Here is a 13195-nt window from a genome sequence, read left to right on the forward strand (position 1 = left end):
AATATGATCATTTCTTCCAAAAATTATCTTTCCCCATTTTATCCCTATTCTCTTTTTTCTCTTTTTTCCTCTTTTCTCCTCTTTTCTCTCTTTTTCTCTCTTTTTCTCTCTTTTTCTCTCTTTTTCTCTCTTTTCTCTTCTTTTCTCTTCTTTTGCTCTCTTTTGCTCTCTTTTCTCAGCCAGGACAAAGGCGCAGGTTCATACTGCAGATAACCCAGGACAAAGGCACAGGTTCATACTGCAGATAACCCAGGACAGAGGCACAGGTTCATACTGCAGATAACCCAGGACAGAGGCACAGGTTCATAGTGCAGATAACCCAGGACAGAGGCACAGGTTCCTGTTTCTGTGCTGCTCTCACACAGGGTTTCTGGGCAGTCTGTGTGGCAGAGGGGCTGCAGACAGGAGCAGCCAGGCTCCCACAGCCTGCCCAAAGGCAGGTGCTCCCTGGCAGCCTCCCTCGTGGACTCTCAGCTGTTTAATAATGTCTTGAGCCTACAGTGCCTTTTTTTTCCTTCAGTGGGAGTACTAATCACAGTCTCATCTATCCAGATGCCTATTTTTATGAAACTCATACAAAGATAATATCTTTGAGACCTTTTCTCCCCTGTCCAATCTGAATAAATTCAACCAACATTTTGAAAAGCTATTGCAAGGGAAACTGAAGAGAGACAGAGATTGCAATGAGGATGTTTTCCACAGAAAACCAGCCTAAGTCCAAAAACTTTTAAGAAAACTGAAGCCCTTACACATATCTTTCTTGTACAGGAAAATAGCTTCCCTTCCACTTTTTAAAGGAGATTGAAGTAACCATCCAGCCCTGTCCTGAGGGGGAAACCCTGCACTACATAAATACACCTCGGGCCTTGTTTTATGGCTGGCAAACCTCACATAGCTCTGCTAGCTGCCCCTGCCTCTGCTGAGGTGTGAGCTGCTGCTCAGGGGCACCTCATACCACAGACCGAGCCCTTGGCACGGCCAGCACAGCAACCTGGCACAGCTTTGTGCTCTTTTCTGTAAGAGCAGCAGTGCTGTGACCCCCCAAGGCAGACTGCCGTGGAGTCAGTGCCTCAGCACTCCACAAGGTTCACCTTTACACTTACCATACAGCTCCAGTTCATGTCTTGTATGAGCTGTAACAGACACAGGAGTGCCAGTGCTAAACACTGAAAAATCAAGGCCAGAGTCTCTTCCTTAAAAAAAGAAAAAAAAAAAAAGGAAGGAGTTCGACATGCTGTATTCTGTTCTTATTTGCCTTTTGGCCTTCCAGACATCAGGGTATACTTTAACTCTGCGTGCATGCTCACCCATTCTTTGATTTTGCTTCAAATGAAACCAGAAGAGCTCATGGAGTGGAGACCTCAGAATTCCCCTGAGGATTGGGGGTTTATGACACAACCGTGGGCAACAGGGTGGTGGAGGTGCAAGGAGACTCAGATTCCCCAAACCTCTGACTCTCAAACTTGCTCCTGGAAGATCTGAAAGCTGAGTTCATCTTTTAAATCTCTTCTAATATCTGCTACAGTGTTTAGTGTCAGTGGGTAATTTCTGTCTCATGGCCCCACAGTGCCAGGCTGCCTTCACGTGCCAAGGGAAGCAGATGCCAGCCCAGTGTTGGTGTTTTTGTTTCCATTTCCAACCCCAGAGAGCAGAGTCTTGGTGTGTGTTGTCCAAGCAGAACATCACAACAAGCAGCTGGCCTAGCAAGCACCAAGTGTTTCCCATTCCTGAGCACCTTCTGTCCAGAGGGGACCCGTGGCTGTCATGACTTTGAGGCCAGGGGATCTTCAGCCTGCCTTGGGCAAAGCTGAGTGAGGCAGTGTCACAGAAATTCCTGCAGAATTCCCTCAGGAGTGACCACTCTCTGCAGTTTTCCTGAAGACAGGGTCTCTGTCAGCCCTGCAGTAGCTGCCCTTCAGTGTCACCCAGCAATTCAAAGATGATCCATCATCTCGTGGGCAGTGCTGGTCTGCAGCTCCCAGAGGAGGTGCAGGAAGCCCTAATTTCTGTTCAGGATAAGTGGATGTAAATAGGGCTGCATTCCTTCTTCCAGCAGAACTTCATGCATTTGTGATCAACGAGGCCCCCTGGAGCTCTTGGAAAAGCAGTTCTGTGAGCAGAGGAGCTGCTGAGAGCTGGTTGCCTGTGATTTATGTCTCGTGATTAGGTTATCTGGAATTTAATATGTTCCTAGTGCTAGTTAAAGCATCCTCAATAATGTCTCTCTCGTTCGTGGAGTCTCTTGTGCCCAAGGAAGATTGTGATCACAATAGCAGGAAAATATTAAAGCCTTGCTCCTCTCCTTGCCTGCCTGCTCTCGGGAAACTTACGAGAACACAAAACTTTTGAGGCAAGTGTAGTGCCAAATCAGGTTGAAAGCACTCGTAAACTCTCAGAGACAGAAAAATAAATATGCATGTCACAACTGCATCAGCCTCGTTTCTTAGGGAGCCAAGCGTGGCAATGGAGGGGCAAAGGAAAGTGAATGTCAATTCCAATGAAAACAGTAATGGTCATGTGTGAGCAGATGAGGTGCAGCTCTCACTGCCACTCACTCTGGCTGTGCTTGGCTTTCAATTTATCAGTGGGTATTTCTGGAGTCTGGGGTTGGAAGTGAGTGTGTCCTTACGTGCCAGAAGTAATTTTATTATGGAGAGATTTGGAGAGTTTGATTTATCAATGAATTTATCAATGGATATTTCTGGAATCTGGGGTTGGAAGTGCAGTGTGTCCTCATGTGCCAGAAGTAATTTTATTATGGTGAGATTTGGAGAGTTGAATTTATCAATGAATTTATCAATGAATATTTCTGGAGTCTGGGGTTGGAAGTGAGTGTGTCCTTACGTGCCAGAAGTAATTTTATTATGGTGAGACTTGGAGAGGGTGGGCAAGTTTAGAGGAGAGGCAGAGCCAGAATTCCATATGGGTGTGTTATAATCCACAGTAAGTTTACAGGAGCCCATGTGTGATCCCAGGCGTGCTCACCCACTGAGTGCCTCTAGAAAAGCTCTTTCCATCACAGCCCAGAACACCTGGTGACTACTGGGCAGCTTTTATTGACCTGATTGTTTTATCCTGTCCCCAGACACAGCTTGATTCTCCTTGCCTTGCTTTGCAGAACCCTTACTGTAAATACCCTCTTAAAGGTATTTCTGCTGGGGTCATGTTGTGCCTCTGCCTGTTTTCATCAATGCGGTTCAGTCACAGGGAAATATTTTGAGCCTGGTGTGTGTTAGTTTTAATTGGAGAGGAGAAAAACCGCAGCGTGGTTGGGCCCTTGGGGAAATGGGGAGTTTCTACAGATGATCCTTTGAAAGAGATCAGCAGTTTAAAGAGAGGGAGAAGGACTGTGAATGAAACAGCCAAGAGATGGAGGAACAGCCGAAAAAATGCCAGCCAAGAGAGTGTGGGAATTGTGCTCAGAGATTTCTCATGTTTGGATCTGGCCCAAATGAAGCAAAAGCAGTGTGAGACTTTTCTACTCACTGCAATGATTTTACCACTAGCAGACCCTTTTAGGAACCCTCATCTCAGTACTCAGAAGATGGTTCCTGTGTCCACGTGGCACTTTGTCAGAAGCAGTTTTGGCAGGTTGGCAGTGCTGGAGCCATAGCCTGAAGCGTGCAAATGCTGCTGCAGAATCTCAGGGGGAACAGGGACACCTTAGGCAGGGTGTGGCTGATCCCCAGAAGGGCTTGGTCACAGCTCAGAGGAAGAGGCTGAGTCCCCTTCAAAGCCCTTTGGCTACTCCAGGCCATGCCCCATGTGAATCCCACAGCCAGGGCTAGCAGGCTGACATTGTAAATCATAGAAAAAGCTCATGGCTGTAGATTAGGGGCAAAAGGTGATGGGGTCACAGCTGGGAGAAAGCTCAAGTATGAATCTTCAAAGGAGACTTGAGACTTTACAGGAGCCCAGGGCTGCTGGGTTTCCTCTGCTTCCCCAGTGAATTACTTTGCCAATGGTTAAAATCCATTTCCACTTGATTTGTGTGTTCCATCTGGGTGCTGTGCTGGCAGCACTGACCCAAGGCTTGAACCTGTCTTGGTTGTAATTAATGGAAAAACTCCTTTTAAATTCAGAAAATCAGGAACTGAGCCTTAAGACACTTAAATGTTACTATCAATGGAAATACACCTGCCCTGATTGCTCTGTGTTGCACTCAAGGTCACATGCTTCAGCTCAGCAGCTCTCAAAATTTCCAATGTGTTCACCACCCACATGCTCAGATCTCGAGGTGTCAGAGTCATGAGTACTTTTCTTTCTTTTCAAGTAAGTCATGGCATCCCTGGCTCTGGAGACAACCTAGCAGAAAAGTAGCTGTAACTGAAGTATTTGCCTTAGCTGGGAACTGTACAGAGATCAGTTAAAACAGCCAGCTCATGCTCGCTGAGAACTTTCTCAGATTTGGAAACTAACATCTGCAGTGCTGGGATTCACCTCCAAATAGAAATGGATTTCAAAAGCTTGAGCCAAACCTCAGATATTTCTGTGATCTAGGGAAAAAAAGAAAAAGTTTTGTTTGGAAGCCACGATGAAAGTTTCTATTTAGGTATTTACTCCTTTAGCAGTAGTTTCTCCCCTGTGCAGGATTGTGGTCCCTTGGCAGGTGTGCAGAACCCCTTTCCAGGAGAGTAAACCAACATACAGCACAAAATTCCCCTGCAGTGAGTGCCCCATGGTTACCCGAGCGCACAGACTGAAGGGTAGAGTTACACTGTATTTTCTGTGAGCATCCTGGAGCAAAGTTCAGACTGCCTTGGCTGTGGTGCCCCCTGTCTCCGTGGAGCTGGTGTGTGGCTGGGGCTGGGCAGAGGGGCAGGGCCAGGCCCTGCTCAGCTGCACTTTGTCCCTGCAGAGCCCCTGGCTGTGGGTGGCACTGCCAGCGCCGCGGGGTGGCCGGGGAAGGGTGGCAGCTGTGTCCAGGGATCCCCCAGGGCACAGGAGGAGGGGCAGTCTGAGGGCAGGGAGCTCGTGGGATGGTGGCAGCGGGACTGACACCCTGTGGGCTCTCACTCAGCACAGCAGTGCTCTGAACCACTGGTAACAACGGGATGGCTTAGCTGGGGCAACAGGCAGCTCTCAAAACCACATTCCTGCCTTCCACACCCCATTCCAGCACTCTTCTGTATTTATTGAATAAGGGTAGTGGTTATTGAGCAGGTTTCTGCAGCCAGTATCAGAGAGCACAATCTGTTTGTGTTCTGGCCTCCCCTGTTCTGTCACTGTCATAAGCTACTCAATTAATAAAGAGGAAAAAAACTGTATGTAATAGGTAACTATGGTTACCTGTGATGTGGGTTTTTAAGAAGTGCTCAGAAACCTAGTGGCAACAGAGTTTGGAAGTTCAAAGCTGTAATTTATTCGAGAACTCTGTTGAATCAGAGTATCAGAAGCCTTTAGAACAGATTAGAACATTTTCTTTTGTGGAACAGTATTGCAGTCCGAAGCAGGAGCCGGTGCACAGACGGACTGCCTGCTCTGCTCACGGGAGAAGAGACAGGAGAGGTAAAACAAGCCCTTGTTCCACTCCTCCCCTGCACAGCCTGGGAGCCCTGGCACTGGAGCAGCTTGTGGAAGTGCTGGTTTCTGAAATCAGTGCTTCCACTGTCCTGCTGTTTCCCTATTTACCCTGAAACGGTGATTTTAAAAGTGGTGAAAATGCAGAGCCCCAGAGCTGAGTGAGCTTCAGGGGCATCTCTCAAATAAAGGTGTCTACAGCAGAAATTCTCCCCCAGTCATGCAGTTTGCTCAGAGAAGAAAAGAAAATCCTCCGTGCTTAATTTAATGAGGACACAAGATAGTGCTAACAGCTTTTAATTGGACTGGAAGTGCCCTATGAAACATATGCCTTGAGGTAAAAATTTTCACCTCTCAAGTGTTTCAGGGGGATCAGTGGAATTCTGTAAATATTTGCCTTTTGCAGAGCAAGGAGCTGCTGTGGGCTCTTGCAGTGGGATTTTTGTCTGAAAATATTGGTATTTTCATCTAAAAATAGGTGGCACCAGGTAGTGCCACCACAGTGCTCCTGCCTGCTCTGTGGGCACTGCCCAAGAGGAGGGGAGGGCAATTTTAGCTGTCCAAAAACACTGTCTCAGCCAAACCAGCCAAGTACCCAGCGTGCAGCAAAGACCTGTTTTGTCACATATTTTATTATCATGCCACTAGGTAAGGTGAATACTGGAAAACCTTTCATCCAGTGCATGACATGCCAGATTATCAGCACACTTCCAGGGAAAAGTTATCTGCTGCACGGTCAGGAGTCATTGCCCAAGTAAGCTGTCTAAAAAAAAAAGTTTGTGATGAAGATTAGACATTGGACTGAGCCCTCTGTTAGATGTTTGCTGGATCCCACCTTCACACAGGCAGTTTTGCTTTGCCCTAAGTTCATTTCCTAGCAGGCCAGCAGAGAAGCTGTGAACGCTTCCCCCAGTTCCTCCTGTTCAGCTGACTGGAAACACACAGCATGAAATTTGGGGATATTGCAGTTCAGGTGCAGGGCATGGCCATGGAAGGTCAGGGTGTGGGATGGTTTGGAGCGCTGCAGAGTTTCCAGTGTTTGCCCTGGGGCTGTGCTTGTTCTGAACCTGAGGGAAGGCTGTGCTTGTATCTGTTAATCTGGAGGCTCCTTATTAATAGGCTGCACACTTCATTGATTTTTAATTAATTTCTGAAGAGACACAGAGGATAAGTGCTGCAGCCCACAGACTTATTGCAGTCCACATCTCTATTGATTGCCTGCCTAAGGAGCAGAAGTAATCCATTTTAAATACACTTTCTTGGAGAGGCTGAATGCAGTGCACAATGCACTCTCCTGACTGTAATTGCATTGGCAAGAGGTCAGTGCTGGGTGGGGAGAAGTGGCCATTGTTCAAACCTGCTGCCCTGGGCTCCCTTCCAGGCAAGGCAGGCGATCTCCCTGGCGGGCAGTTTGGAACTGCAGCACCAGGGAAGCACTGGCCACAGCTCCCCCATTATTGCTGAACTCCTTTATAGGCTGCCTTTAGCCTTCCTGCCCCTTAGAGGAGGGAGCTGGAGCTCATCTAGCTGAAGCAGTTAATGAATGGCATTCCAAAAGCCTGCTCAAACTGATGCCTCTCCTTGGCTGCCTCTTTGAAAAGCATCAAACACTTTTCCAGCAGCGTGTGATCCACTGAGAGCAGAAAGCTGAAGTCTCTGAGCACTCAAATGAGCAGACAGGTCTGTTCCTTCTGCTGGCACGTGGAGCACACATTTTTGTCCATTTGCTTTTGAAACAGCAGTTTGAAACGGCCTTTGCCATCAGGAGTGTGATCCTGCCCGTCTCTAAACTGTAGTGAGTTTGCAGTAAATGTTATTGCCCGCCAAGGAGAGGTTTGCAGTAGTAGGTTTGTTGTTTAGCAGTCAGTTCTTGTTTCAAGGCCTCTTGCACAGAGGAAGGCGGTGCTGGTGCAGCTGCAGCAGCAGTGCACACAGTGCAGTGGGGATGCATTGCTGTAAGCACAGCTGCAGTTTCCCTCTCCTCTCTGGGCTGCAGTGTCCTGAGCTGTGGTTCCTTCAGAGCTCAGGGAGAACATCCCTGTCCTTGTGAGCTCTTTGGGAATAAGGGAGAGGAATGGTCTGCCCACACAGCCCAGGAGGCTGGGATCCTGCTCCAGGGGAAGGGGGGACACAGCCAGGATCACCCAGCTTCCCAGTGAGAGCACCTTGCACCCAGCTGTCCTAAGCAAGCAACTTAATTGTGAGTTAATTGCCGTCATTAACTAGAAACAGGAGGCTAAAGCCGTGCTACAGGTAGTCTGTGTTCATTTTGACAAGACAAATTCTGTATTTTCACTTTGGCCAAAAGAAACCTGCGATATTTTCACATTGTTTCGGTGCTGATAGGTGCAAGTTAATCTATTAAAGATTTTATAATTATTATAAAATCTATTATAATATATTATAATATATTATAATCTATTATAATTTTATTTGGGCCTGATACATTCTGATGCCAGCAGAATTCTCTCAGCTGGTATCACGGTGTGATTCTTGTGTGACTCACAATTGTTTAGCCCATGAGATTTGTCCTCTTTTCCAGTGGTTTTGATTTGACGTCAAGAAACATTATTCTTTTAAAGACTTACAATTCTGATGGTCAAAAGATGGGGCAGTCACAGCTTCCCTGTGCCAGGGCTGTGTGCCTTGGATGGGGACTGGCACCCGTGGGCTCCTCAGGCTGTGAAGGATAATGACATCAGGCCCATGGCACTGAGTAATCTGGTTATTTTAATCACTACATGTGACTCTCTGAATTATCATCCGTATTATGGGGTAATATGATCTCTTTGGTATTCAGCAATGACTTTTTTAAAAATTATCATATATATTATACGGAGCTAATATATTAAGAGAAACCTTAAAGGCAATTGTCAAGTATGTGATTTCATCTCTAAGTTCTAATAACGGTGGTTAATGCTATAAATGTCTTTTAATGAAATTACAGGCTTGTAACCCTGCCCAGCCATCCTTTGTGTGTCCTGTAATTAATAGGCCCGAGCTTTGGTGTTGATCTGAGTGTCACAAAGCGTGGTGCACGTTTCCATGCCGATGGTAGGTGGTTGGTCTCCCATCAGAATGAGAATAAGGTGAAGGCCAGGCAGTTTGAGTATATGTTACCTTATCTTTAAAGGCAGCTGGATGGGCTTGTTAACACAATATACTTCTAACAGAATATATATGCTCATAAAAAAAGGGACCATTGATCTAATGCCTTATTATAATACTACAGGCAGTATTTCAAGGGAGTGAAAAGGTGAGGGAGTTGCAGCACTTGGAATAAAGAATTGTTTTCCTTCTAATCCACTGAGGACAGTGAAAATTTGTGACCAACTTAAAAACCATCTGAAGATGGACGAGAATCTTTATCTTGAATTAAAGGCACTTGTCAAGAATGTAACAGAGCCGGGATTGTTTCCCAGTGTGGTCTAATTTCTAGGGGGCTTTGGCTAAATTGATTATTTTTTATGGTCATCAGATTTCCTGTCTGAAGAACAAGGGCCATAATATTTCTTTTCTTTGTCTCACATTTCCAGATTTTAGGCTTGCTGAAGCAAAAGAGTTATCTATATATTATTTTGTTGGGTTTTTTCCCTTTGGTAATTGAATCTTACAGAATCATTCATACTGGGCTAACTCAAGGTCATCTAATCCTGTTGAGAGCAAGAGCAACGTTCAACTTCTGCCCTCTAGGCCGTTTCCTCATTGTAAATACTCATAATTGAACCAGCCATTTGACATGCCACCAGTGAAAGTCAGCTCTAAAAACCATGTAGGACTTATTAGCATTCTTGTTCTATTGTTATTCCTGCAGGGAATGATGTACCTGGAAGAGAGGAGACTCGTGCACCGCGACTTGGCAGCCCGTAACGTGCTGGTGAAATCACCAAACCACGTGAAAATCACTGACTTTGGCTTGGCCAGGCTCCTGGAAGGGGATGAGAAGGAGTACAATGCTGATGGGGGAAAGGTGAGTGCTCAACACGTCTGGGGTAAATGTGCTGTGCTGTGACAAACCTCCCGAAGCCACTCCTTAGGTCAGGTGTCACTGTGGGACTGTCAGTGACTGAGCAAAGCCCTGCCTTGCATGAGAGCTGCCTTGTGAGGGCACACACTACAGCTGCTCAGGCTTTGCACAGGGAGCTTCTCCAGGCACTGAAATACAACTGCATGAGCAGTTCTCACACCCAGAATTTGCTTTTTTTCACGTGCCCCTGTTTGTGTCTTGTTTGGAATACTCTGGTTCGATGAGTGATGGATGTTCTGGGGCATTCCTGCCCAGCCTCTTTGTCTGGCCAGCATACGCCTCAATAACACACAGTCCCATTTTCCCAGACAAGGAATTTTTGTGACAACAAAAGGGAAGGCCACAGAACATGAGATTTCAGCTCTTCTATCACATTGGCAGAGCCTGAGTATGTTCTGTCTTGTGTCCACCTCTCCAGTACCATGCTGAGTGCCAGGCCACTAAAAGCCAGCTCAAGGATCATTTTGAAACCAGACATTTTCCCCTCTTACTTTCCAGCAAGCCACACCACGGCCCTGTAGTGCCTTTCCTCATTTCTGCCAGTTTCAGATGAATGCATGATAAAATTCAGAAAGCAGTAAGTACGTGGTGCTTCTGGCTGCTCCCTAAACATCTTGAAATTCCCCACTTCAATCTGTCACAGAATCCCAAAGGATTTGCTTCACCTGTCATTCCTTCTCCTGGATGTTCAGTTTGCTGGCTGTCTCCTTGCTGTCTGTGGGTTTTTGTGCTCACTCGTGCCCCTGTCTGGGACGAGCAGCTGCTGGCAGTGTGTGCTTTTCTCTGGGATGAGCTGCTGCCTCTTTGTGTGGCTGCTGCCCGGGGCAGGTCACTCAGGGAGATGAAGGGCTTGGGAGGAGCCACCAATGCTTTCCCGTTTCCCCATGGAAGGAGACCTCTGGCAAGGAAGGCGGGGTTTGGCAGCGTTCCCTGGTTCCTTCATTTCTGTAATCCTCTCCTCGGTAAGCCTCAGCCTCTTCCCTCCGTCTGACAGTGAATGACAGAAGAAGGGCTGATCCTTGCAAACCAGCTGTTCCCTGGCAGCTGTGTCTTGGCCTTGTTACCCTGCTGAGAGCTCTGGAGCAGGATTTATGTCAGATGTATCATTCCCAGGTCCGGAAAAGCATCCTGTGAAATCCAAAGGATGTTGGCAGCATCACGTTGGATTGAGAGCGTGCTAAGGGAAGGTCACACTGGACAAACAAGTGGCTGTCAACAGAGGGGGTGCAGCTTCCATCCTGGAAGGTTTTCAAGTCCAGACTGGACAAATCTCTGAGTAACCTGGCCTAATCCCCTGGGCAGCTGAGCCTGCTGTGGACCTGAGGGGGGACTAGAGGCCTCCTGAGCCACCTCCAACCCGAGTTATCCCGTAATGAACAGGCAGCTTTGCTCCTTCAGCAACTGTTCCCAGCTGGGGTACAACGGGAATGAAAGCAATGCGCTCTGCAGAGTTCAGTGGGGGAGGATGAGCTGTCTTTGCAAGAGTTAAGGCAGCCTTTATTACAAGTGCTATTTTTGCCGTAACTCCATGGGTTATGTTCATTAGTGAACTTCATGGAAGGTAGTTTCATAAGGGTTTGAATGAAGACACATCCTCTGCTTTTACACCCACCATCTGTTCACATTTTGCCTGCAGTTACTCATCCCTTTGGTTTATTCCAGTACCTCTTCCATAGTTCCAAACTGCAGGCAACCCATCCGAGTCCCTGGCAGGTAAAAATCTCCCAAGTGTTTGTCCAGCAGAAGCTCACGGACTGCACGGCTGTTCCTGGAATGAGGAACACCACAAATCCCATTCCCACAGGAGCTCCAGAGGGTGGGCTGCACTGCAGGAACACTGGGGATTGCTTTGCCTGCACGCCCTTCTCTGTGAGAAGAGATGAGCTCGCCCCGAGGTGATTCCCTGGCAGGAACGTGGGGCTGCTGGCGTCGTGTGGGGAGCAGCTCCTCTCACTGCGGTGCTGACACACAGAACTGGCACATTTCTAACAGACATCAGGAGTTTACAATAAAGCACTGCCAGGTCTCCTCGTTGCCTGTTTGCCATGATGATGATGATGATGATGATGATGGTGAAGTGTTATGGTCACTGCACTGTAACCTGGCCTCATTAGAGAACAGCTCAGATAGCAGTGTTGCTGTCTCAGATTGCAAACTGTTAAGGAAAAAAAGCTTCTGCATTCAGAATAATGCAGAATAATGCTAAATCTGAAGTGCATTCAGCTTCTCTGCTGCACTTCAGATTTAGGGGAATTATATGCAGTTTTTGCACTGGTCCCTCTTTAACCTGGTGTGATGAAAACACAAGTTCCACTGGTTCTGAATCAGTAAATATCCAAAGTTCTGCAGGTAGCTGGTTTGTCTTTCTCACCTCCAAGTTTTAGGAGGCACAGCCCCATTCCGGAGGTCAGGAACAGCCTTTTCCTCTGGGGGACAGTGCTGCTTTTCTTCAGGCTCACCATTGAAGGAGGCAGGGAGAAAGTTGTTGTCTTCATACAGGATGTGTTGTGTTGTTTTAATGCTGTATTTCTAAGGTTACATTTCTCTTGTCCTTCCCTAGATGCCAATTAAGTGGATGGCTCTGGAGTGCATACACTACAGGAAATTCACCCATCAGAGTGATGTGTGGAGCTATGGTAAATCTTCACATCATTAGTTTAAAAAGTCCTGTCTTTTAAAGCCTTAAACCAAGTTGTGCTGGTATGTTAAAGATACCCTCTTTTCTCAAAGGAGATAATTCCAGAGGCGTTTGCTCTTCAGGTTTTTTGTTTTTTCCTTTAAATGTGTAACTCTAAGCAGCAATTGTTACTGTCTCCTGTGTTACTGCCCTGCTCACTGAAAAATGTTATCATGATGTTCCCCACCGGGGTGAGCGCCTCCAGGTCTGCTCTGGCAGCAGTTTGGCTGATTATTATGACAGAAGAAGACCTCCTTCAGCTTAGCCACAGATTCATAAAAATACAGCTGCAGGTCACAATTTTCAGCAGCCTTTGAAAAGCTCAACTCTAAAAGCCATGAATGTCAAAAAACATTTTCAGGCTTATGGGACTTTCTCTACCTAGAGTCAGATAAAAGGGAATTTGTCATAATACAGGGCAAATATGGCAGGGGAAAGAAAAGGAAGACACAAGCTCTCCAAACTAACTAGAACAAACTCTATTTAATTTCACAGATAACTTGGGGATTGGTGAGCTGCACACACACAGAAAAAGTCATATTTGAGGAACGAGGTGTTCGTTCAGTGTTGCTAATGGTTGTTCTGATGAGCTGTTTGCCACCTCTGCTAGGGCTCTGCCCGTTTATTGGCACAGCTATTACTAATGAAATCATCTCTGCCTTTGTAAATGGAAAACTGCAGCAGTGTCTGGGGCTGTGCAGCGCTATTTGCATTTCCTGTTGCCATGTCATTTGGAACCAAAAGGGTGTTCAGCTCTATTCATTACTCACTTTTACCTGTGGGTAGCAGCAAAAGACTCTTTGCTGTGGCTGGGAGCTGCCCTCTCCTAGTCAGCTGAGAAAAGCCTGGGAGAGTTCAACTGATCTTTCTCTTCAAATTCTGTGTATCTTGGATCACTCAGGAAAAATATGCCTTCATTTATGAAATTCATTTTAAATGCAGGAAGCCCAGAACATCTGTAATCAGAAAGA

General features: G+C 46.7%; 1 protein-coding gene across 1 annotated transcript in view; it reads left to right on the forward strand.

Moving 5' to 3' along the window:
* The window catches only part of ERBB4 (erb-b2 receptor tyrosine kinase 4), a 528150-nt gene that overhangs the window by 495706 nt on the left and 19249 nt on the right, over positions 1 to 13195 (forward strand). The window contains exons 21-22 of the mRNA XM_063400120.1: positions 9335 to 9490; positions 12108 to 12183. Of these exons, the coding sequence (XP_063256190.1) occupies positions 9335 to 9490; positions 12108 to 12183 (232 nt within the window). The remainder of the gene's footprint in view (positions 1 to 9334; positions 9491 to 12107; positions 12184 to 13195) is intronic.

The sequence above is a fragment of the Prinia subflava genome, chromosome 6 (assembly GCF_021018805.1).
Source record: "Prinia subflava isolate CZ2003 ecotype Zambia chromosome 6, Cam_Psub_1.2, whole genome shotgun sequence".
NCBI classification, from domain to species: domain Eukaryota; kingdom Metazoa; phylum Chordata; class Aves; order Passeriformes; family Cisticolidae; genus Prinia; species Prinia subflava.